This window comes from Dama dama, chromosome 11, assembly GCF_033118175.1.
Source record: "Dama dama isolate Ldn47 chromosome 11, ASM3311817v1, whole genome shotgun sequence".
Lineage (NCBI taxonomy): Eukaryota > Metazoa > Chordata > Mammalia > Artiodactyla > Cervidae > Dama > Dama dama.
The window spans coordinates 34,642,378-34,669,392 of record NC_083691.1 but is presented as its reverse complement, the minus strand read 5'-3'; the positions used below and the strand labels follow the sequence as shown (position 1 = coordinate 34,669,392).

The 27,015-nt window shown below is 35.7% G+C and overlaps 2 protein-coding genes across 10 annotated transcripts in view; both read right to left on the bottom strand.

Annotated features, from left to right (window-relative positions):
• Positions 1–19,689, bottom strand: part of SPDYA (speedy/RINGO cell cycle regulator family member A) — a 40,166-nt gene extending 20,477 nt beyond the window's left edge. Inside the window, exons 1-6 of one of the 7 annotated variants that reach the window (XM_061155083.1) lie at positions 15,865–19,689; positions 12,312–12,393; positions 11,281–11,533; positions 9,324–9,382; positions 6,800–6,885; positions 194–365 (exon numbers count right to left, since the gene is read on the bottom strand). In XM_061155083.1, the coding sequence (XP_061011066.1) occupies positions 194–365; positions 6,800–6,885; positions 9,324–9,382; positions 11,281–11,515 (552 nt within the window). In that variant the 5' untranslated portion in view covers positions 11,516–11,533; positions 12,312–12,393; positions 15,865–19,689. Of the gene's footprint in view, positions 1–193; positions 366–6,799; positions 6,886–9,323; positions 9,383–11,280; positions 12,394–15,451; positions 15,770–15,864 lie in introns of those variants that run through there. The other 6 variants (XM_061155077.1, XM_061155082.1, XM_061155080.1 and 3 more) reach the window with 6 other exon arrangements.
• Positions 19,690–23,248: 3,559 nt separating this feature from the next.
• Positions 23,249–27,015, bottom strand: part of PPP1CB (protein phosphatase 1 catalytic subunit beta) — a 34,575-nt gene continuing 30,808 nt past the window's right edge. For all 3 annotated transcript variants that reach the window (XM_061155086.1, XM_061155085.1, XM_061155084.1), the window contains one exon: positions 23,249–25,049. In XM_061155086.1, coding sequence (XP_061011069.1) covers positions 24,945–25,049 — 105 coding nt within the window. In that variant the 3' untranslated portion in view covers positions 23,249–24,944. The remainder of the gene's footprint in view (positions 25,050–27,015) is intronic.

The window sequence follows — 27,015 nt, the reverse complement described above, 5'->3', positions numbered from 1 at the left end:
TTTTAATTATTGTGCTATAAATTTAAAATATCAACATTTTAATATACAAGTTGTACTCATGGTAATCATCAAGGTTAACAGTTTACCCTTCATTTACAAAAAATGAAGCATTAGAAGCACATTAAAAAACAAGACAGGGAAAATTACATAAAGAGAAGACAGATTATATATATAAAGCATTTAAAAATCTTACCTCCTCACAGCATCGCCTGCTTACAATAGCCCTATAGTCAATTCTATCCCAGAGTTGGTCCCTTAACTTTAAGAAGTCAGGGAATAATTTTCTCCAGTTTTTCCCTAAAGCCCATGGAAAAATTTCATATTTGGATTCTTCTTCATCTTCTTCAACTGTATTAGCGAGATACCTAAAGAAAAAGACCAACAACTCAAAAAAGAAATGGGTAAAGGACAAGAAGTGAGTTTACGCACATACAAAAAACCCAGCTTGTTTATAAACACAGTAAAGGATGTTCAAGCCTTATGAATGATTAAAGAAATGTATATCAAAAATAGAGATACAATGAATTTTACATTGTTGAGTTCTGGATATTTTTATATTCCTATAAATTTTGAACTTTGTTCTAGGATGCAGTTATTTGAAACAGTCTGATCCTTTTGTCTTGATTTCATGATTTGTTAGATGGATCTGGAGCAATGTTCAGTTTGGGGCTAATTACTCCCCACTAGGGCAAGATGTTTCCAAGTACTCTACTCAGTACTGAATTATTCAGTGTGAACTGGAAGTTTTTTCAGTCTGGTGTGAGAACAGGTACTATTTGAGCTGCGGGTGAATGTTAGGCACTGTGTTCCCTCTAACCTTTTCTTATGGTCTTTCTCTACACTCAAATACCTGAGGGGGACTAGGCATGCACAAAAGTAGGAAAACAGGACAGATAAGAAGAAGAATCATTAGCCAATCAAAACAGATATATGGTAGAAGTAATAGACAAAGACACTAAAACAGTTACAATTATTCCAGATGTTCAGAAAGACAAGTAGACACATTGAAAGTATACCTCTAGAGATGAAAACTTTGTGTACAATGAAAATTACACTGAGTGAGGGTAACAGCAGATTAAATGTCACAGAAGGAAAGATTTGTGTACTGAAGACATAGCAATATAAACTATCCAAAATGAGACACACTGAGAAAATGAAACAAAAATAATGAACAGAGCATCAATAAGCTGTGAGGCAACTTCAAGCAGCTTAATATAGGTGAAATTGGAATCCCTAAAGGGTGGTGGGTGAACAGAAAAAACACCTGAAGAAATAATTACTGAAAATGTTTGAAATTTGATGAAAACTATAAACCCACAAAGAAGCTGAATAAACTCCAAACCACAAAACATATGGAAAATTACACCAAAGCATATCATAATTAATTGCTTAGGGCCAGTGATATAGAGAAAATCTTAAAAGCAGTCAGAGAGAAAAACAGACACATTAAATTATATAGGAATAGAGATAAGGATGAAGCAGATTTCTTACTGGAAACAATGCAAGCTCCATAGATGATTTTCTAATGAAAAAAAAAGGCAACTTGTAATAAAAAGATCTACAAAACATATAAGGGAATAAGGCAAAATGAACAGAAACAGGCTGTGAAGTATGAAGATATTGGAATTAAAAGACAAACACCCAATAAACGGGGGCCTTAAAAGCAAACAGAAAGGTAGGCAAATGATCCCAAGTGGAAGGTTTGAGATGCAAGAAGTAACAGTAATCAAAGATATATAAATATGTGGGCAAATCTAAACAAATGTTGAATTTATAAAACAACAATAATAGTGTCTAACTTTTTAGAGAGCATCATGTAGAACTAATGGAATTGTAAGGTAACAGAATAGAAGTTGGGTCTTGTAATTAAAAATAACTAGGGTAATTGCTCAAAGAATAGGTGTAGAATGTAAGATTTCCAAAGAAGTAGAGGAAAAAAGGTGTCAAAGGTAAAAATTTAAAAATCTCAATTAAAAAAAAGATAAAAGTGGAGGGGAAAGAAGAAACAGGAAAATAAAATGGAATATTTACAAAGTACACAACAAGATGGTGGGGAAAAATGCAAATATATAAGAAACAAGAGTATTTTTTCCTGTAGTGAAAGTGAACTACAGCAACACATATCAATAGAAATCAGTCTCAAAATAATATCATAAAGCAAAAGAAGGAATTTAAAGAAGACATGTACATATAATTTTTATTGTACTGCCCCAAAATAGGAATAACCAAATAATATATTATTTAGAGGTATATACATAGAATAAAGGAAAGCAAAAAAATGATTACTTGTGGAAGGAAGAGGCTCTAATTGGGAAACTGTGTGCTGTGAGCTTCTAAGATTCTGGTAATGTTCTATCCTTAAGTCAGGAGTACATGAATGTCTGTCTTGCTTTTATTCTTTCACACACACATACATATACACTCCAATCACTCTTCTGTAGATATTTCACATTAAAAAATTTTAAAAGCACACATAGAAGTGTGAGTACATTTCTATTCATGTAACATACACACTGGTTCATATATAGAAAATTATTTCTAGACAGATACGTATGAAACCGTTAATTATCCTTGAGGAGGGAGCTCAAGATCTTGAGATACGAGAAGACTTATTTTTAATTGTATACCCTCCTATGTAGTCTTTTTAACCATGCACATATTCATATTTGTGTGGGTGTGTATGTGTGTCTCAGTTGTGTCCGACTCTTTGTGACTCCATGGACTGTAGCCCAGCAGGCCCCTCTGTCCATGGGATTTTCCAGGTAAGAATACTGGAGTGGGTTGCCATGCCCTCCTCCAGGGGATCTTCCTGACCCAGGGATCGAACCCACTTCTCTTGCATCTCCTGCACTGGCAGGCAGGTTCTTTACCACTGGTGCCACCTGAAAAGTAGCCATTCATATTTAGTTACATTAATATGAGTACTTACATATTTTTATTCTCCCTTAAAATAATTATATATTTTAATATTATTTTATATGTATATTATTAATATAAGGCACTTCATTGTTAAACTCACTGTTATTTGAGTCAAACTGTGTCCTTTGTGAAATTACATCAAGTAATTTCTCACTTTAGTATTCCTAATAGTTGTTAATAAACTGTAGATAGAGTTGAAAGAGGTTGTCCCCTTTCATGCTTGCTGATTTCTATGAAAAAATCTATAATGCACATATTGAGTGCCACACTCAGTATGCCAGCAAATTTAGAAAACTTAGCAGTGGCCACAGGACTGGAAAAGGTCAGTTTTCATTCCAATCCCCAAAAAAGGCAATGCCAAAGAATGTTCAAACTACTACACAATTGCACTCATCTCACACGCTAGCACAGCAATGCTCAAAATTCTCCAAGCCAGGGTTCATCAGTAAGTGAATCTTGAATTTGCAGATGTTCAAGCTGGATTTAGAAAAGGCAGAGGACCAGAGATCAAATTGCCAACATCTGTTGGATCATAGAAAAAGCAAGAGTTCCAGAAAAACATCTATGCCAAAGCCTTTGACTGTAGATCACAACAAACTGTGGAAAATTCTTAGAGATGGGCACACCAGACCACCTTACCTGCCTCCTGAGAAATCTGTATGCAGGTCAAGAAGCAACAGTTAGAACCGGACATGGGACAATGGACTGGTTCCATATTGGGAAAGGAGTATGTCAGGCTGTATATTGTTCACCCTGCTTATTTAACTTATATGCAGTGTACATCCAAGAAATACCAAGCTGGATGAAAACAAGCTGGGAGAAATATAAATAACCTCAGATATGCAGATGACACCACCCTTATGGCAGAAAGCAAAGAACTAAAGAATTTCTTGATGAAAGTGTAAGAGGAGAATGAAAAAGCTGGCTTAAAACTCAACATTCAAAAAACTAAAATCATGGCATTCAGTCCCATCACTTCATGGCAAATAGATGGGGAAACAATGGAAACAGTGACACTTTCTTTTCTTGGGCTCCAAAATCACTGCAGATGCTGACTGCAGCCATGAGATTAAAAGATGCTTGCCCCTTGGAAGAAAAGCTATGCCAAACCTAGACAGCATATTAAAAAGGAGAGACATTTCTTTACAAAGGTCCGTCTAGTCAAAGCTATGGTTTTTCCAGTAGTCACGTATGGATGTGAGAGTTGGACTATAAAGAAAGCTGAGCACCAAAGAATTAATGCTTTTCAACTGTGGTGTTGGAGAAGACTCTTGAGAGTCCCTTGGACAGCAAGGAGATCCAACTAGTCAATCCTAAAGGAAATCAGTCCTGAATATTCATTGTAAGGACTGATGCTCGAGCTGAAACTCCAATACTCTGGCCACCTCATGCGAAGAGTTGACTCACTGGAAAAGACCCTGATGCTGGGAAAGATTGAGGGCAGGAGAAGGGGACGACAGAGGATGAAATGGCTGGATGGCATCACCAACTCGATGGACATGATTTTGAGCAAGCTCCAGGAGTTGGTGATGGACAGGGAAGCCTGGCATGCTGAAATCCATGGGGTTGTAGAGAGTTGGACACTTCTGAGCAACTAAACTGAACTGAACTGAAAAAGCACTATGGTACGGAGGAACCTGGTAGGCTACAGTCCTTGGGGTCACAAAGAGTCAGACACGACTGAGCAACTTCACTTTCACTTTTCAATATAGTATTAGGACATTATGGTTCCATTCTACATTAACAATTTTTCAGGCTCCATACAATGAAATGTCTATATCTTACACATGTAAGTTGTCTTCTAATTTGAAATAGATTTTTCTTGGAGCAGAGTCCATTTATTTTGCATAGGGTTAATTATGTTTATTCAAATAAAGAATTAAGAAATTCTATGTTAGCCATTGAGATATGCAAAAAAAGTAAGGTACACATTCCTTGCCTTTAAGGAGTTTATAGTCAAGTAGAAAACGCAACTAAGTATGAAAAAAATACATAACTAAAAAATATAGAAAAATAATAGTAGAAGTTCAGAGTATTAAAAAAATATATAGAAAATAACTTGAAATTGAACTGTGGCTGAGAAAATATTTAATGAGAACTACTGAGTTGGGTGGGCTTCCCCTATGGCTCAGATGGTAAAGAATCTGCCTGTAATGCAGGACACCCAGGTTTGATCCCTGGGTGAGGACGATCCCCTGGAGAAGGAAATGGCAACCCACTCCAGTATTCTTGCCTGGAAAATTCCATGGGCAGAGAAGCCCGGCGGGCTACAGTTCATGGGACTGCAAAGAGTCAGACACGACTGAGCGACTATCACTTCACTTCACATTGAGTGGGGTTATATCAAATGTACAATTAGATATAAAAATGGAAATTATGATTCATGTTACTTTTAATTTGAAGCTTATAATACAACATGCAATAAAACCTGACATGCTACTACACAGTTTAAGCTAACAAAGTGCTATGCTGGTAATAATTTTACAAAACTGGTCAAATCCAATTTTGGGCATGTAGTAAGATTTAAATAAAGTTTCTTTTGGCTTGTTTTCAATTTTCAGGTGAGAAAAAACTACAAAATAGAGATATATAGATCAATATACAGATATAATACTAAGAGACACATTAACAGCAATACAGCTTAGTGTCAAATGGCTGGATTTGGCCATTGGCAAATCACACCTAAATCTGTGCCCCAGTTCCGCTGTTTACTAACTTTTGTGACCTTGGAAAGCACTTAATCTTCCTAAGTTTCATTTTTCCTATCTGTGAAATGGAGATAATTTAAAAATATATCTCATAGGAAAATTAAATGAGTTTATAGAAAACATTTTTCTGGTGCCTCGCACATGATACTCAAACTAGCTAATACTATTATGTTCCTCCAATTTAGCAATCATCATCAAGTTTTATACTGAGTTCATTTTTTCCTCTGCACGGGGAAATGTATCTCCTGAAAACATGCAAAGATCAATTTCTTCTAGTCCTATTTCTTGAATTACATTCTGAATTAAGCAGACTTTAAATTCTCCATTGCTAATAGTTGCTGTGATATTTAATTTCAATGTTTATATGTAGCTCCTTAGTTAGGTACTTAAAACTATATTCATATATTTCTAACTGTAGCTTTGTATCCAGGTACTGGGGTTTTGATACTGAGATTGTCTAGAGTATTTTCCACAAACTGTTCAACTTAAAAAGGCAATAGTTATAATGATTTTTACTAAATATTAAATTTCAAAGAGGATATTCTGGCTTTTAAAAAGTTTCTAAGTCCAAAAGAGGAAAATTTGGGGATAATTTATGTGGAACACTATATAAAGTATGACAATGTGAAAGGTAAAATACAAACTCAAGTGGAATATGAAATAATAAATCTTAGGCATAAGATCAATGAAAAGAATGTAAGAATATCTTATTAAAGTAAAGTAAAGTAAAGTAAAAGTAAAGTAAAAGCTGTAAAAAAGTACAGCTTTTAAACAGGAAGGCCTATTCAAAGATATATACCAGGGTTTAAACAGCCTCTATTTTAAATAAGGTATTGTAGATATTGGGCTTCTCTGATAACTCAGTTGGTAAAGAATCTGCCTGCAATGCAGGAGACCCTGGTTCAATTCCTGGGTCAGGAAGATCCTCTGAAGAAGGGAAAGGTTACCCACTCCAGTATTCTTGGGCTTCCTTGGTGGCTCGGCTGATGAGGCAACCGCCCACAATGCGGGAGACCTGGGTTGGGAATATCCCTTGGAGAAGGGAAAGGCTACCCACTCCAGTATTCTGGTCTGGAGAATTCCATGGACTGTATAGTCCATGGGGTCACAAAGAGTCAGACACGACTTATAAATAACTACCATAAAAATCACTTAGTAGAAAGCATACTTACAGAGCAATAAAGAAATTTATCCTGGTATGCTCATTTACAGTAAATTTAGCTCTCTTGAAATAAACAAAGGTCATAGCCAAAAGATACTATAGAGAAAAAAGTTAAAAGTTAAAATTAATGTTTTGCTTTCATAAGTAAAACTGCTTTAAACTAGCTGTCTTTATATGCTAAAACAACAAAGCATTATTTATCCTTATTACAGAAACACCTATTTGAGTCCTTATTTTTTGGCTTCCTTTAATCCATATGAATAGTGAGAAATAGTTCTGGATCACTTATGATTAAGTCATAATTGGAATCAACTCCTAAATTTTATTCTTGCCAATATTTTTCAAATCCCAAACTCATTTTTTTCTATTATTCAAACATATAAAGAAGCTGAAATAATAATCAAGTGAATAACTATACATCCTTTACCAAGATTCATCAGTTGTCACTCTGTTGCCACACTGGCTTGATGTATGTGTATATGCAACTTTTCCCCCCTCAACTCTTCAAGTTAGTTGTAGACATTCATACTCAAAATACTCAAAATAATTAAAAAAATAACTTCTAACCAGAAATTAGAATCACATGGCTCTATTTTCACTGGGAAAAGTGTTTTAAATGTATTATTAGGAAGACATGTCTAGCCTGTTATTAGGACCCATGCGAGGTTCTGCCTGTTCAAGTTAAAACCAAGTTACAACACAAATATATTAGATTCCCTCTCATAAAATAGCTAATTCATCCTACCTTCACAGGTTTGACCACAAAGGTGATTCCAAGTTTTTCAAGGTAACTTTCAGTAGAGGACTCTATACTAGTTTGTTAAAATCCACTATCCCTGGTTAGTTACTTTAGAGGCACTGCCCCCTGCTGTCCAACAACTTTAATTACCGATAAGGCACTTAAACTAAATTTTAAACTTTGTAAGTCCACATGAACTGGATATTTGATATTAAGGCATTACTGTTAATTTTTAAAGGTATTAGTGACACTGATTATGTTTAGAAATATCTCAATTTTTAGAAGTATGTCTTTAAATATTTATGGATAAAATGTTAGGCTGTCTGGGATTTGCTTCAAAATAATCCAGTTTTGGGGAAAGAAATGAGAAGAAACAAGAATGGCCATGAGTTGATGACTGTTTTAGCTCGATGGTAGGTACACAGACGGTCTTTGTTCTATTGCCTCTACTATAATTTTAAACGTACTACTGCATGTTTGAAATTTTCTAAAATTAAAATTTCAAACTTTAAAAGAAAACTTCCAATTTTATTTTTGTTATCTTAAGCTTAAAAGAAAAGAGTTTACATCAATATTAAATTAATGGGTATTGAGTCATGAAGTAGTCTGTTCATTCCCTTTTCTGTTGGTTGGCACATGATCTTAAATGTGATATGAAGTCATGCTCCATTTTCTGATATGACGAACTGGTCTAAGACGACATTTATAAATTTAGAAAGATGGTAACGATAGCCCTATATGCAAGACAGAAAAAGAGACACAGATGTATAGAACAGACTTTTGGACTCTAGGGGAGAAGGAGAGGGTGGGATGATCTGAGAGAATAGCATTGAAACATATATATTATCAAGTGTGAAACAGATCACCAGTCCAGGTTGGATGCATGAGACAAGTGCTCAGCTGGTACACTGGGATGACCCAGAGGGATGGGATGGGGAGGGAGGTGGAAGGGGGGGTGCAGGATGGGGAACACATGTAAATCCATGGCTGATTCATGTCAATGTATGGCAAAAACCACTACAATATTGTAAAGTAATTAGCCTCCAACTAATAAAAATAAATAAAAGAGAAGGGACAGAGGGGGGGAAAAAAGCTCGAATTCTGTTTGGCTAAATCTAAAGAATACAGAGACATCACAATCCCTACTGTATAAATCAGCATCATGATGTTCTTTTATGAAACACTGATTGCTATATAAAGAATAAGATAAACTAATGGTACTCTACAAGATTATTGGGATTTCATTTAAATTATCTACAAAATATTAAAATGTATAATCAACCACTTTTATCAGATGTTATTACCTGATAAAAGGTAACAATTCTGATCAAAACATATTAAGCCTAATACAGCAAATATTTTATAACTATAAATGGAGTATAACTTTTAAATATTGTGAATCATATTGTACACCTGTATTGTACATCAACTGAACTTAAATTAAAAAAGAATAAAAAGCAAAACCAAACCAAAACCACCCACCTAACCAAAAACCATATTAAACATCATGTTTTATTTTTTTATTATTTTTTTTAAACATGTTTTAAATCAAGCAAATATGGGTTTAAGATCATATGAACCTAAATCAATAATATTTTACAATTCCTTGAGTATAGATGGAATGTATGTTTGTTGTATACTAATGTATAAGGATTCCATTTTGAAGAAGCAACATTAAGTTAGTTCTTTTCTTAACCTTAATTAATGATAGAAAATCATTATAAGGTTCATTAAAGTCCTGACAGTCCAGTAACATAAAAATGCTAGTTAATGATTATACTGTTATCAAATTTACCTTGTCTGCAATTTTACAGCAGCAGTCCATCCACAAGAAATCCTGAATTAAATCGTCATCTACAACAAAAGAAGGCTATGACTTGTCTTTTGAAAACAGGTTTCCTTTTGAAGAATTAATTTTTACATAAGGAGATTATAAACAATGTTTATAAATCAAACAAAATGGCTGGACCGGTATTGTCCAAAGTATAGTTTTTGGTTCTTTAGTGTGTTTACCACTGCAAGCACTGTACAGAAAACTACCAATTTATTTTTTGGCTTCCCATCTGATTTGCCTTAATATATAGCCCAGACTAGAGGGAGAATGCCAGAAGTGTTTGATTTACTGAATATTCCAGTAGCTCTTTTAGGAATGTTTTGGGTAGCTCTAGAAGGGCTCTTTGTTAATTTCCAAAGCAAATCTTTAACAGGTGGAAATGGAATCTGATAAAAGATAACTCAGTCATTAAGAAATAATCACTCAATGAATACTCTGTTTTCTAAATATCTTTTACGTTTTTTTTTTAACCACTTTCTCCTTTTAGGTACAGGGTATTTTTAGTTTTGGGCTCTTTTTCTATCCTCCTATTTATCTTGCCTCTGTCCAATTAGCTATTATCCAAATACACATGAAAATGTCTATGTAAAGAAGATTTAAAATTCATTAGTTATTTATAACTAACACTTAATTTTGGAAAGACAGTATTATGACAAAAAGATCAACAGACAAAAGTAATGTTAAAAAGAATAACATCCAAAAAATAGCTAAGAAACTCTCACTTCAAATAAAGGCTCAAATACATAATATCAAAATACATGTGTAGCTGTCAGAAAACAATCTGGAAAAAAAATCCACTCTTTTCCATTTCCCCCTCCGTTTTTAGTTAAATAACTAAGTATAACTTTTTGTTATATCCTAGAAATATCATCAGCATAGTCAAATAAATGGAAAGATCCAATAGGTATCGATTTTCTGAGAATAATCTCTGCCTTGTTAATTCCATTTCTATTTCTTAAATTACCTAAAATGGTAGAGCCATGTATTTTTCCTTATTTCCCACATTTAGTTATGAATAACAAAAGTGTGTGGGTAATAATTTTGCTCTACTCTTAATAAAGAGAGAGGGGACCCTCATCCCCCATTTTTTAAAGACTTCTGTCCTCTTAGCAGGGCAAATACTCTTGTCCCTAACTCTCTCTTCTTTTATGAATCTCCTTTCCTCTATAAGCAAGGAAGGCTGTTACCTGAATCTACCAGTCTGTGATGGCTACTTGATTTGATTCAGTCCCACAGATAAGTACCAGAATCTATCTATCCAACCCTTTATTCTGTCTACCTTACTACCTTACCTCAAAAAAAAAAAAAAAAAAAAGTCCTCTTTCTTGGGCCAGTAGAAATACTATAAAGTTTCTTTTTGGCTATTTTTAAGAAGATTATCAGCAAAGTAGCACTATTTCATGATCTGAACAAAATTCGATTTTATTATATGAGCATTATGATAAAGCATAGTTAATTTTTAATAATATTCCCCAAAGATTATACTTTAAACTTCTCTAGGTTGACTAACCTTGCTAGACTGCTCAGTTTTAGCACTGAGTCCTGGGAAACCCCCCAGGCTCAGTGACACTGAGTCAGTTAGCTCACCTGAGACTTTATGTGTATTTACTTTAGGTCAAACAAAACTCATGCTATGATCTTGAATTGCCCAGAATTTACATTTGACACTTGAATTAAGTAGTCTAGAAGCTAGATGAGTCAGAATTTCTACTCTAAAAGTAATAAAAACAAACAAAAATCTAGCACTGGGGGAAAAAAAAACAGACTAAGACAAAAACAAATTTGGTTGGAGATAGAAAATCTGACGCAGAAAATAACAGCATCCTTTTTGATTATCATGAAAATGATAAAACAGAACTTACATTCTCTCACTTTTAAGTACTTTATAATTACCTCTATTACAATATTTTAAACCTACCAAATAATTTAAAGAAAGCAGTCATTTCCTGACGCTGTATAACTAGACAGGGTCCTTTGGGGCGTTTAGACTTGTTGCTATTATGTGCATTTTTTTCAGATGCTGGCCAACTATCTTTAAAAATAGGACGCTTCAGGGTAATGGGTTTTTTAGGCTGATGAAATCTATTTGACCCTGATTTTACATGTACAGTGACAGTAGGTGGTGTCTCACAACACAGCTGATTATGTCTCATTTTGGTTTCCCACGATTCCTGTTAAAAATAAAACACATAGTTATTTATCACACTCTTGTTCATGTCAAGAAAAGCTATATTTCTTTTGGGTCTGGTATGCCTCTATTCCCAAATAATAAGATACTGCAAACTATTTTGCTTTGACTACTAGGGAACTAAAAACCAAATTTTAAAGTTAATTATAGAAACTGTGCTGAGTTTATAATCTATTTGTGGTATTCTTTTTTCCTGATAATTTTTTTTCTGCTTGTATTGACATAATTTTATCATACGATTATTGTCATCTCAAATATTTTATAGAATAAAGGCAAACTGTTTTGAGAACTAAGTTATTATCAATATCATTATTATGTTAAAAAGCAATCTCACATACACACAAACATTTCCTAACTGGTTAATTCATGATTATGTTATAAAACTCACTGATTCAACAAATGTTTATTGATACTTTTGAAAAGTTAAAAACAATTCTAGCAAAGAAATGCATGCATTGCGGGATTCTCATAAATTGATCACTTTAATTTCTAAAGTTGTGAGTGTATGACTATGCTATTTGTGTGGCTGATTACCAGTGTATATGAATGTAAACTGCTATAGACTAATAAAAATTGAAAGTTAATCCATCAATATTTAATGATATGCATAATCACTATTATTTTGATGGTAATTAGTTCACATAATTACTAGTATTACTTTTATGATTAAAGTATTTATAGGGTAATAGGAAATGGTATGAATAGCCAAAGCAGCAAACTACTTTAAGACCCTAATGAGAATCTCTGAATCCATAACTCACAGGTACCCAGGCAGTCGTGCCTCCCTCGATGTTCAGTGAGTTAGGTACAGATTCTCCTTCCTGATCCTCAGAAACTTCCCTGCTGAAGGAAGGAATGGAAAATAAAATTGGATATAGTGAGGCTAGATCAGAATTGTCCAATATAAAGTGAGCCACATATATAACTTTGTATTTCTAAAGCCACATTTAAAAAGCACAAATAAGCAAGTCAATTTAATTTTACAAATATACTTCATGTAACTGAGTATATCCAAAATATAATTTTGGCATGTAATCAATATAAAAACTAAGACATTTTATATTCTTCTTTTATACTAAGTCTTTGAAATCTGGTGTGTATTATACTTATATCTCAATTTTGAATGCTAAAATTTGCAACAATGAGTGAAATATAGTCTTGCCAAAACAATGATCTGGAGGTAAGGGAAAAATATTTTATATTCCTTCAATATTTAATTGTAAAGTAAAAATTCTTCAGTTGCACCTGCCACATTTCAACTGTTTAATAAGCGCATATGGCTAGTAGCTACCCATATTAGACAGCACAGGGTTAGATTATGAAGAACTAGGCAGAGTAAATTATATTCAATTACTTTTACATATAATTCCTTCTCCTCTACTTTGCTTCCCTCCTCTCCACTCCTCTTTCCTCCTAGATCCTCATCTGTATCTTTTTTTTTCCCCCAAAGAAAGAGCAGCCTTACAATCTAGATGGAAAAAAACTAGTCATGCTTCTCACATTGGGGTGTGAGGGCTAGGCTTAGGGAGTGGGGGATAGATGTGCCAGAAAATAGAATAACTGTGGCACTTCTCCCAGGATGTCACTTTTACTTAATGTTAAGTAACTTAAAATAGTGTTGCTTTATTAAAACAACCTGGGATATATGGTGAAACAGAACGCAAATTTTCTATCAAAAAAATAATGATCACATTTTACATTATTCTGCTTCATATAAAAATTGAGAAAACAGAAACAGGAGGAAATTCCCCAATAGAGATTCATTGAGATTAATAAGCAAACACTGGCAAGAGAGTTATGGAGAAGGAACTTAAGGAGAGAAGTTATCAGTGATACATTTTTGGTCAAATTCCAACTTTAGGTAACTTCTATTTTTGCTTCATTTAGACATACTAAGAGAATGGCAATAGTCAAATGAGAGTTCTTTTTAAGACAGAGGATAATTTTTTTATAATTCTTTTTTAAATATTATTAATTGAAGGATAATTACTTTACAGAATTTTGTTTTCTGTCAAACCTCAACATGAATCAGCCATAGGTACACATATATCCCCTCCCTCTTGAACTTCTCTCCCATCTCCCTCCCCATCCTATCCCACTAGGTTGATACAGAGGCCCTGTTCCAGTTTCCTGAGACAGACAGCAAATTCCCTTTGGCTATTTTACATATGATAATGTAAGTTTCCATGTTACTCTCTCTATACATCTCACCCTCTCCTCTCCTTTGTGTCTGTAAGTCTGTTCTCTATGTCTGCTTCTCCAGTGCTGCCCTGCAAATAAATTCTTTGGTCCCACTTTCTAGATTCCATATATGCATTAGTATACGATATTTATCTTTCTCTTTCCAACTTACTTCATTCTGTATAATAAGCTCTAGGTTCATCCACCTCATTAGAACTGACTCAAATGTATTCCTCTTTATGGCTGAGTAATATTCCCTTACATATATGTACCACAACTTCTTTATCCATTCATCTGTCAATGGACATTTAGGTTGCTTCCATGTTCTAGCTATTGTAAATGAACACTAGGATACATGTGTCTATTTCAATTTTGGTTTCCTCAGGTTTCCCTGGTGGCTCAGTGGTTAAAGCGTCTGCCTGCAATGCAGGTTCGATCCCTGGGTTGGGAAGATATCCTAGAGAAGGAAATGGCAACCCACTGCAGTATTCTTGCCTGAAGAATCCCATGGAGGGAGGAGCCTGGTAGGCTACAGTCCACCGGGTTGCAAAGAGTTGGAAGCGACTGAGCTACTTCATTCACTCAGGGTATATCTAGGAAAGGGATTGCTGGGTCATATGGTGGTTTATTCCTAATTTTTAAAGGAATCTCCATACTATAGGACAGGATTTTAAAGTATGAATGAAGGCAAAGGGACAGAACTGGTTGAGAATAAATGTTAAAATACTGGACAAGAGACCTGGATTAAGACCTGATTCTCACCAGTGATATGATCTTAGGTTATTTAACTTCTTGGAGTCTTTCTTTTCTCGCTTGTGATATTGAAATAATAAAAGCACTTATTTTTTTTTAGAAGCTGGTACATAGTAAGTATTCATTTAAAGTTACCTATTATCAGGTATTGTTACAATACATATTTTGGAGGGTTAATGAGGAAAGGAACCATATGAATAAAGCACAGTGCTGAATGTTTGGCAAAAACTAAACCTATGGCAGCACTATTATTGTATCTTTTTTACAGAAGAGTGTCTTTGAAGAGTCCCAATATGACAGATAACCAAATTTCACCTCAACTAATAAACGTAATTTAAATGTTAAAATTTCACTGGTAACAGGCACCATAGGTATATTTTAATGTGTTTATGATATAGAATAAAGTCTGTAAATAGACAGGCTTTCAATTACTTCTAAAGTTAAAAAAATTTTTTTTTTTTTTTAACTGAAGCTAGCTGGCCTACAGTCGTACTGCAAATGTTAGGAAAGGACATTTGTAAATGTGATAAATGGGCTAAGGGCATAGCCCTGAGATACAGCAACTCAGGTCTCAGGATTCTGGTGCAGATGCTCCTGGAAAAAAAAGATGCGTTTAATGGGAAACAAGAGGCAGGATGAATTAAAAACACTGCTATCCCGCGCTCAGCTGTATAAAGACGGGCCGGCTGCGGGGAGGCGCGAGCTCTTTCCTAAAGGCCTTCCTTTCCGAAGGGGCCAGCGCCCGCTGAGGAGAGGGCACGGCGAGCCCTTGGGGACGAGCCTTGGTCTCCTTAGTCCTCTCCCCCGCCGACGAGTGAGCACAACCAGCTGAGCCGGTGAGCAAAGTGCGGCAAACACCAACAAACACGGCCGAGGGGCGCGCCCTGCCTCGTCTCTCTACTACACTGTCGTCCTCCACCCCTCTCCTCCCGGCTCTGCGCAGTCCTACCGCGACGCCTCCACCTACCCACCGGCACCTGAAGAAACTCAAGGGCGGAAGTGTGTGAGGAAGGGGTCGAGACGCCGCCGCCATAGCCTCACACATTTAGACCTGCGGGGTTGGAGGCAAGAGGGGGCGGAGGGGCCAGGCACAACCAAAACTGTAGAGTCGCCGGCGAGGCCCGAAGCCGGAGAGCGAGCGGAGGGTACCTGCGGAAACCTGAGGCTGGTGAGCAAGGGCCGGACCGGCGGCCAGCCTTTCCCGGACGCCCTACGCCTCAGACGGTTACTCGCAGCTCGCTCCACCGCGGCACCGCCGGCCCCGAGACCTCCCGCCAACCCGAGCGAAGCCGACGCAGGCCAATCAGCGCCCTGAGCCCGCCCCTTGAGGCGGGGCTAGCCCTAGGCTACGCGCGACGCCTGCCGACCTTTTACCGTTACCTTTTCTTGTTCCGCTCCCCGAAAGGGCCTGGTAAAAAGGCGGGACCTTACCAGGCCTCTTCTTGCCTTCTAACTCAACGCCTTTCTCCTGGGCACATACCAAAGTCAGGTCTGGATTAGAGCCATTTATCTTCCCTCCAGCGAGACGGAGAGGCACCGCTGTGTCGGGAATTCTGCCCCACCGCACCAAGCATATACGCTGGCAGGTACGCGAAAAACGGAGACATCGATAGCGGGAGGACGAAGAATCAGAGAGGAACTTTGCAGCAGTAATTATAAATTGCTGCTACGTTAAAATAATTACAGAAACAGAGGAAAAGGCAACTTAAACTGAAAAATGTATGAATACTGTGGCTCACTGTGAGAAGGGGTTCTTCTATCCTGTTAAATCTCTTGTTCTTCTACAGGAACCTTTTCGTTTTGGCGGCATTCTAGCCTTTGGCCTGGTGCCTAGGATGTAAGGTGCTTAATGTTTGTTCAATGAATAAGTAAAAGGATTCTTCATAGCATTTAATTTTGTCCCTGACAGCTTTTCCTCTTCCCTTCTAATTTATAACCTGCTTCCTCACCCCTTTGATATATCACGTTGCTGCAGTTTTCTAAGTATTTCGAATGACTGCATACTACTCCAGAATGGATGGGCCAAATTTAAATCGTTTTGATATTTGCATTGCTTCTAGATTTTTCAGTTACCACCACTGTTGTTGCTATTCAGTAGCGAACTCGTGTCTTGACTCTTTGCGACCCCATGGACTGCAGCACACCAGGCTTCCCTGTCCCTATCTCCCAGAATTTGCCCAAGTTCATGTCCATTGAGTCGGTGATGCCATCCAACAATCTCATCATCTGTCGTGCTCTTCTCCTTCAATCTTTCCCAGCATCAGGGTCTTTTCCAATGAGTCGACTCTTTGCATCAGGTGGCCAAAGTATTGGAGTTTCAGCTTCAGTATCAGTCCTTCCAATGAACACCCAGGACTGATCTCCTTTTAGGATGGACTGGTTGGATCTCCTTGCAGTCCAAGGGACTCTCATGTCTTCTCCAACACCACAGTTCAAAAGCATCAATTCTTCAACACTCAGCTTTCTTATAGTCCAACTCTCACATCCATACATGACTACTGGAAAAACCGTAGCTTTCACTAGACAGAACTTTGCTGGCAAAGTAATGTCTCTGCTTTGTAATATGCTGTCTAGGTTGGTCACAACTTTCCTCCCAAGGAGTAAGCGTCTTTTAATTTCATGGCTGCAGTCACTATCTGCAGTGATTTTGGAGCCCCTTAAAATAAAGTCAGCCACTGCTTCTAATTTCATGTACACTTAAAAAGGAATTTGGCCTTGCCTACTTTGTGGTGCATGCAAGCTCAGTCCTGTCCAACTCTTTGTGACTCCATGGACTGTGTAGCCCGCCAGGCTCTTCTATCCATGGTATTCTCCAGGCAAGAATACTGGAGTGGGTTGCCATTTGCTACTCCAGGGGATCTTCCCGACCCAGGGATGGAAACCAGATCTCCTGCAGGCAGATTCTTTATTACTGAGCAGCCTGGGAAGCCCCCTATTTATGGTACTTCCTAGCAATTAGTTCCTCAGTCAGCAATTCTGAAGAACGATTATTTAGTTCCCTTCTTTCTTGGGCTCTCACCCAGTTAGAGGATGGCAAAAACCACCTACATGTAAGAGGATACAATCTGGGAACTCATTTTTCATTTTAAGCATCTTGGACATTTTCTCGAATGAACCAAGAAACAAATTGGCTGTGAAAACCTTAAATACTGATTCTCTTGAAAAAACACTGCTTGAAGTCTCATCCTGCTTTCTCTGGTGGTTCTTTTTCCCCCAAGGTATCAGGGTTTACTGTGATTACTAGTTTCCAGCCTTGGGTATAGAATGTTTACTGAACACTGAATGTCTACTACAGGCATGCTGCTTGCAGATACTACATTTTCTTTTTTACAGATTGAAGGTTTGTGACAACCCTAACAGACCTGTGCCAGTCTGTTAGCACAGGTTTTCCAGCAGCATTTTCTCACATTATGTCTCTGTCACATTTTGGTAATTCTTGCAATATTTCAAATATTTTCATTATATTTGTTATGGTGACCCATCATCAGTGATCTTTGATGTTACTAATTATTTTGAGGTGCCATAAAGGGAGCCCATAAAAGCCCATCTATAAATGTGTTTTGATTGCTCCACTAACCGGCCATTCACTCATCTCACTCCCTTTCCTTGGGCCTTTTCCCTAAGACAACAAAATTGAAATCAGGCCAGTTAAGGTTTTACAGTGTCTCCACAGTGTTTAAGTGAAAGGTAGAGCTGGATGTCTCCCATTTTAAATCAAAATCCAGGCATCTTTTACATAAATGGGATTGCATACAAATTTAAAAAATGAAATATTTGATATGTACAAAAATATTAGTAATATATATGCAAGCCAAGTATAAAATAAACACTCAAGAAACCACTACCCACCAAAAAAAGCATGAAACCTAAGACCCAAGGAATAGAACATAATACTGTTGAGATTCTGTATACTCCTCCTCCCTCCCCTTACTTCCCTGAAGAGGTGACTTCTGTTTTTCCCACTCCATACCCCTCCTCCTCCCAGGGGCTCTAAAAGCCTAACCACTGGACTGCCAGGGAATTCCCCCATTCCATTTTTTTTAGATTTACCATATTCCCAAGCATAAATATTGTTTGAAAACTTAACATTCTCTTTATTCTCCATACTTTTAAGACTTAGACATGCTAATGCATGACAGTGAATCATTTTCATTCTGTATAGGATTGTTCTATAAATATACCGTAATGAATCAATGCTCCTGTCAAGTCATTTGGGTTATTTTTTGCTATGACTGATATGAGTATTCCCATACACAGACCTGGTTTTCTGGTGTGCTGTCTGTAAGGCCACTTAAGTTATTTATAGCTTGCACAGGCTCTGATTAGTTGGTTGGTTGACTGATCAGTGCACATGTATTAAAGTCAAATATTTTGAATACTACTTCTGTTTATATATGTATGCCCCACAGGGCACACATGGAGTTTTTCTATAAATGCTTTAAAGTGAAATTGTTGGCTTTTAGAGTATGCACATTTTCAACTAAGCAAGATTATCAATGCTAACTAAATTCATTTGCCAAGGAGCTGTATGTACTAATTTTATGTAAGAGTTTCCATTTGTCGACATCTTACCGTCATGTTTTCAGACTTTGTATGACAAAGATTAACCTCAAGGTCCAGCCACTGATTCAAGCTGGGCAAAATTCGCTTCCTGGAATTTTGTACTATGACCAAGTATGGCTAATTGCTCTTTTATATGGTAGAGGTTAAAAACTCTTCAGAAGTATTTAGCATTGAGCAGTAATCAAAGAGAAAACTTCTCTCCAGTTTTCTCCACTGTACCTCACTTTTTTGTCCAGTAATGAAAATATCTATTTTTATTTCTCCTCATTCTAGCTTCTACTTATGACATAATCCTTATTTGTTAAATTGAGCCAACAGCCTGTTCACTTTCAAGTTTTGATTCCTGGTTTTAAGTGTTAAGTGTTCATTTACTAGGTTGACTTTTGAAAGACAAAGTGTCACACAAACTACATCACCTTCCTAAAAATGTTTGAAGTGGCTCACAACAAAGATGACTTTAAGGTCAATAAAATAAAACCTAAATAAAATGCAGCAAAGGGGAGGCAAGAAAGTAACCATAAAGATATTGAAAAGTTTGATACTGAACAAGAGACAACCTCCACAATGTGCCTGTCAGCAACTAGCTGAGAAATGTTCCTTCAACCAACTGAACATTGACTTCTCATTATTTACCAATGTTTTACCAAATAAGGATTATAGTTCTGACAACAGACTATTTTTGCCATACAGACCCAAATCAATTTTCTCCTGAGACTATTCCAGCATTCCTGTAAGACAGAAAAAGCAGTTAGATGAGAATAAAAACTGGAACTATTTTTGACTAATTTCTCCAAAAGATCAAAGTGTCAAAACAAAACCAGTAATTTTTGAAACTCATTTGTCATTCATTAAACCAACATCTGCATCCGTACTATGTGCCAGGCATATAGGAGCTGTAGACACATCAGCGAACAAGAGACAAAAATCTCTGGTCCATATGTGTTTATATTCTAGTCACATACAATTAGACTGAGGAAATGGCAATCCACTCCAATATTCTTGCCTGAAGAATCCCATGGACAGAGAAGCCTGGTGGGCTACAGTCCACGGGGTCGCAAAGAGTCGGATACAACCGAGTGACTTCATATCACATCATATCAGACCCAAAGGCTTCTAAGGACCAAAAAGAACTTTCTGTAGAATACCCAACATACTAATGGATCTGTACAGCAGATAATTTGATTTTCAGTGGCATGACCAAGCCCAACTAAGATGGGCTACAAAACCTGAGGGCAATTATCCTGTTGGACAGGGATTTGTTTCTAAAACTTAAGGCATATACTGCGTAACAGATACATGCGCCAAGAATGGGGCCCTGGGCCTCACATAAGTTTTTCTGAAGTACTGAGTAACTTCCTGAGTTCTACCAGAATATGCTTAAGGTGACTCCACCCCTCACACCTGCCTTTTCAGGAATCCTTACTATACTGAAAGCTATAGAGACAGAGCTCGTGTTTGCCCAAGAATGGTAGGATAGGTTTCAGTTTGTTAATAACTTGTTGGTGAGTGAAAGCATTTTCAAACGGTGCCAGTATCAGTTTGAGAATTACATATTGGAGGGTAGCCTGATATAAGGTTACCTTATATCAACACCACCCCAGTTTCGTTTCCTCTGCTCTTTTCCCCCCAAGAAATATATTAGAAGATCTATTATTATTTATTATTGTTACATATAACAAGTTATTCCAATTAAACTTGTTACATATAGTAAGGACTTCTCTGGACTACTTCTTTATTGCTGCTCTATATTAAGTCTTTGTGACTTTGTCAAAACTCCCTGTTTATACATGGTAAGACTATAAATTAGTATACTAAAAGGCACACTATTTTCATAACTAGTAATAATTATAATTAGAATAATAATATGATAATTTCAGATGCTTAGTTGTAGTCTCACTGCTCTCTCAGAAGATTTTTTGGCCTGTACATCCACTGAATTACTCAGCTTTAGAAAGCTGCAAAAATTAATTCATTATCTTACTTGGTGAGCTCAGGCCAGGCTTAACAGAAAGCCTCTAGGGAGAGACCTTAGGTTCCCACCTTTTTGTACACAGTATCAAAGAAATGCTGAGTCTATGAGCTTCAGGAAGTTTATTATCACTCTGTTTCACATATGTACAACACAGACCACACAACACACTTATAACCTTCCACACTACTGATACCCCAAATAACGTGTGTTACAAGTTAAGATTTTGTAACATTAATTGGCAAAGATCCCTAAGAGGAAAAAAGCAAAGATTTATGGCTACTTAAGAATAAAGTAGAATAAAAAATGTGTTTCCCTGGTGGCTCAGACAGTAAAGAATCCACCTTCAATCCCCGGTGGGGGACATCCCCTGGAGAAGGAAATTGCACCCCACTCCAATATTCTTGCCTGGAAAATCCCATGGACAGAGGAGCCTGGAGCGCTAGAGTCCTTGGGGGTCACAGCTGAACATGACTAAGCAACTAAACACAATGTAAAAATAAGGTTTAATAAAACACTGACCACCTGTAAAGAAAGAAACAATGAGAAATTAAATAATTTTATGATTTAATAAGTCAACCAATGTAAGAAGAGGTGGTAGCTGAAGAAAGTAAGTTTTGACTTAAAAATTTTTTCTGATCAATGGATTTATTTAGAAATTCTGGCATTCAAATGTATAGGTAAAACTTGAACAAGAGATCAAAATTTCTACATTGCATCTAAATTTCACTTTTGTTGAAACATAAAGAGAATAAAGGTAATAAAATTTTAAAGTATGTACTTACATGGAATCAACTTATGTCTTACTTAACTAGTGTTCACTTTGCAAGGTATGCTGTCACTTTACACTCCTTTTAACCACTTTTTAGCTGTTTGGGGAAGTTATAAAACCCTAAACTCTATTAACAAAGAGGGACACAGTATTTCTATGTCAGGCAACTGGTACAGTGAGGCTGTTAAGTATCTTTTCAGGCAGTTTTTATTCATGGATGGATTTACAAGGAACAGAAGATGTGGATTAAGTCACGGTAGCAAGAGTAGAGTAAGCCTGCCTATTTTCCTAAACTAAACACATTTTTAGAATGTGAAAGAAAAAAATTTCGGTGTTTTATTGGTTCAAAAGTTACAGTTGCCAAAGAGAAAAAGGAATGTATCTGAACTTATAAATGGAGATATATTTAAGTTCTTGGGCTCACTATATTAATAATATACTTTTACATATTCTTAAGAGACATCTCAAGATGCTCCCGGTTTTCCCTCATATGAATTTTTTAAAAAGGCCTATAACCTCTCATATTTCCAATTAGTCACTTTTTTTAATCTTTAAAATTCTGCTTGCAGGTATTTTGACCCAACATTTTGAACAAACCAGTCTTGCTCTGATCAAGATTAAAACTGGTCCCTAGGCAAAGTTAAAATAGTGAATGCTAAAGCTTCAAATATTTGTAGTTGATTCTTTCCATTCAAGAACAGAAACTGACCAACATAATCCATGTGATCCATCACATTATCTCAGTTATCTAGTGTGTTCAGTGACTTTGAATGTCATGACATTTAGAATAAAGATAAATTTGAATACAGAAAATCATTAAAATTCAGAGAGGAAAAATGACATAAATTAGTGACAGGGAATAACAATAGAAATTAGTGACACTAGAATTTTAAATACTCTTCTCCTAAGAAACAAAGTTTTATTTATTTCAAGTAACAGTGTTACCAAGCAAATAATATTTGTAATGAACACAGTATATGAAAAGAAGCTGTTAAAAATGGTTTGAAGACTGAATAATTTTAAAATGTGATAAATTTTCATTCTTCAAATTCAATGACCAATATTAATTTGCTTAATTAGTGACTATTCAGTATTAACCTGACTAAATCATTATAAAAACTCAGTATACAGGATTCAAATTAATGTATTTTGACTAATACTAAAATTAATAGAAGACTGCCCTGCTTCCTCCCAAAGGCTTATTTTCTAGACCCCACACTGTGACTACCAAGAGTACATCTAAAATTCTATTAAAAATTGTTCAACTTACTCTTCAGTTGGAAAGATATTTAAATCACATTAGATAAAAGCCTGTTTGACCTAATATATCATAAGCAGTATATGAACAATCTTTATAAAGAAACAATTCAGCATAAAAGATATCAAAAATCTATTTGAATAAAATGTGTTTAAATGTTTTGCTGTAAAGGAAAAAAAAGGACTAAAATAACCAGTCAGGCTTCATATCAATTAGACAACTTTTACTAATGAGAAAACTACATTTAAAATGTGCTTTAAAACAAAATGAAATTAGAAAAAAAAAAGACATATGCATTTGATAGAACTTTGCACTGTGCTGAAAATCAAATCTCCTGCAGTAATACAATACGCCAATTCTTAAGATGTAAGTTAATAGAATTCTCAATTTACATTTTCAAGACGATATTAAGGTCAAGAATTTCACATCTATGGTAGCACTTATAGGAGGGCATTTATAAATATGATGTCCATCCCTATGAAGCTTACAAATTTGACAATGCTCAATAATAGCTTTTAGAATCACATCCAAAAGTGTTGCACCCAAAGAATTACAAATCAGTATCCTGTTAAGTTCTCCTAAAATCTTTATGTTGACTCTTCTACTCCTGTCATTTGTTAATACTACCCTTAAAAAAAAGAGAACAGGAAAAGAAATGCTGCAATAAACCCTTGATCATGTACAGAAATTATTGCTACTATAGTTCACTACAAAGCATGTCTATACAATATCATATGAATTTTGATCATGAAAAATCAGAATAAAAATCTTTAGTGACACAAGCCTTACAATCGTATACAACATTCACATGGCAATATTAGACAGTCAAGCACCCAATACCCATGGTTGACAAATGTCCCACTGACCAGCATTCATATAAATACATCCTTCGTACAGAGGGAGAAAAAATAGTGTCAGCTTTCCAAGGCTTGTCAAAAAAGGATTCTCATGTTCTGTGGATCTAAAAAAAAAACAAGAACAAAAAAAAAAAACCCCAAAAAACAAAACCAATGCAGGTGAGGGTGTTACCAGAAAGTTAAGCATGCCAAAAAGGTGTTTCGTGCGAATTAAAACCTAAAGCCAAGATACCACATAATCACATTACCAACTAGTTGGGTATACTAAATGAGCCTTATCTTAAAGTTAAATGAAATGCTACTGCACAATAGAGCATCAATAAGTTAAAATTAGAGTGCACAAACTCAAATCAGTGGCAATTTCTGTATGAAGCAAAATATTCACTATCAGCTGTAACGGTTGCCCAAACTGATTAAATCACTCAATTGGACAGTTTGCATATTTTTAAAAATATCTCTAAATTCCTTTTTACTGTAATGAGGCATAAGTTTTCTTAGTAAGATCAAACAGGTACATAAGTAAATAAGCAATGGAAAATTAATAGTTGATGAATGTCTTCAAAAATCTTCCCACACTGCAGTTTTTAAAATGTTTGGGGAAAAAATTTAAAGAATTTGCCATTATTTCAGCAAAAACAAACAAAAACAAAACAAGCCCAAAATAATTAAACAACCAAGCAACACTAAAACCACATTACACAGATGGATCATCATGCTTTCGTCTGGTTTAACTATCACATCTAGTTTAACTGGGATGCTTTTCAGCTTTAAAAACTGTGATACGTGAAGATGTAACTTTAATGGGTAATTCTGAATTTGGATTTAACTTTGTTGAATATTATAACAGAGTATACTTATTACAATACAGTGTAGCACATCTTTCTATTAGAAAAAAATTTAAGATCCTTTACCCGTCTCCTTAAGTTAAAGGTGTGACATCATAAAGGGTGTCAAATGGCTGGATGGTTTTACAGTGCACACTTAAAGATTATGAAGTATGTCCTTAACAAATCTGATGGTTTCTTTACAGAGTTCCTTTCTTCACCTTTTCTTCGGTGGATTAGCTGTTCGAGGTGGAGTGACAGGACGTCCTGAATTCAGTCCACCATATTGGTACTTAGCTTTCTTTTCAGATGGTTTCAATATCTTAAAGTAAATAATTTAATAACAATGTTACCTTTTTCAAGTACAATAAGTTTAAGGAAAGTATTGTTACATAGTAGGCTTCTCGATAAATGACATCAAATGTAAAATTGTAGGAAAAAAATAGCAAAGTTTTACAATCATTTCTCACATTTAAAAAGTATCAAAAAATAAATAAAAAGTACAAATGTCTGAATATCTGAGTATTACTATTATTGGTCATTTCATTGACAATTTAGTGACAAAAGCTCAAGTACACAAAACCCATCAACTATTCAATCCTTAGATCTAAGTATAAAAAATCAAACTAGTGTATCTCTGTGATGAGGAAAAAACACTAAGTCAAAAGACCCAGGTTCTCATCATAATTCTTCTACTTATTTAGAGGGTAATTAGTCACACATTCTTCAATCTTCATTTATTATGTGTATACAGATCTTTCATTTAAAAAAAGCTATATTTAGTATGTATCATAAAGTTCACCATTTAAAATGTAGAAAGACAACAATTTTTAACATATTTACAACTATGAAACCACTGGTATAATCTAACACTAGAACATGTTTGTCACTCCAAGAAGAAACCTTGTTCCCAAAAGCACTCACTCACTCTTTATTTCCATTATTGACTGCCCTAACCCCCTTCAACTCTAAGCAATCACTACTTTACTTTCCTCTATTGAACTGTCTTTTCTGGCTATTTTAAATAAATGAAACCAGACAATTTGTGCTATTGTGACTGGCTTCTTTCACTGAGATAATGATTTTAATGTAGCATGTATGTGTACTTTATTACTTTTAATTGCCAAACAATATACCATTTTACAGATACTCCACATTTTGTTTATTCATTCTTTAGCTGATGAATATTTGGGTTGTTTCTACCTTTGGTTATTATAAATAACGTTCCTATTAATATGTATATATACATGTATTTGAGTACTGTTTTCAATTCTTTCAGGTATATACCTAGGAGTGGAAATGCTGGGTCATACAGAAACTTTATGTTTAACTTTTTCAGGAACTGACAAACTATTTTCCAAAGTGGCTGCACCATTTTCCATTCCCACTATCAATATATAAGGTTCCAACTTCTCCACATCCCCAGCAATACTTTGGTTATACGGGGAAAACACACACACACACACACACACACACACACACACACACCCCAAACTATTAATACAATTCCATTATGGCAAATGTTGAAGGATATGGCCTGGTATAACACACACACACACACACACACCAAACTATTAATACAATTCCATTATGGCAAATGTTGAAGGATATGGCCTGGTATAACACACACACACACACACACACACACAACAAACTATTAATACAATTCCATTATGGCAAATGTTGAAGGATATGGCCTGGTATAACACACACACACACACACACACACACACACACACACACAACAAACTATTAATACAATTCCATTATGGCAAATGTTGAAGGATATGGCCTGGTATAACACACACACACACACACCAAACTATTAATACAATTCTATTATGGCAAATGTTGAAGGATATGGCCTGGTATAACACACACACACACACACACACACAACAAACTATTAATACAATTCCATTATGGCAAATGTTGAAGGATATGGCCTGGTTACTGCATTTAAATTCTGAATGAGAAATCAAACATTTGGCATTCAATTGTATTAGCTGATAGTAATGGAAACCCCTCTTACATTTTTAAAGAGAAATATAGTGTGTTAAGGACAAAAAATTAAGTTATTTTAGTCCATGAATCAAGAATGATTAAGTAGCATGCTAAAGCTGGTCTCTTTTTAAAATGTAAATGTTTCTATAGTCACAAATGGATAGTTTAAGATTCAGAAGGTTTTTCTAGGTAAATATTCTACATCATTTTCATCAGAGTTCATAAACTCTTTCTCCTCAACACCTGTCCCATCCATTCATCTTGCAAAAGAAAACAAAATCTGA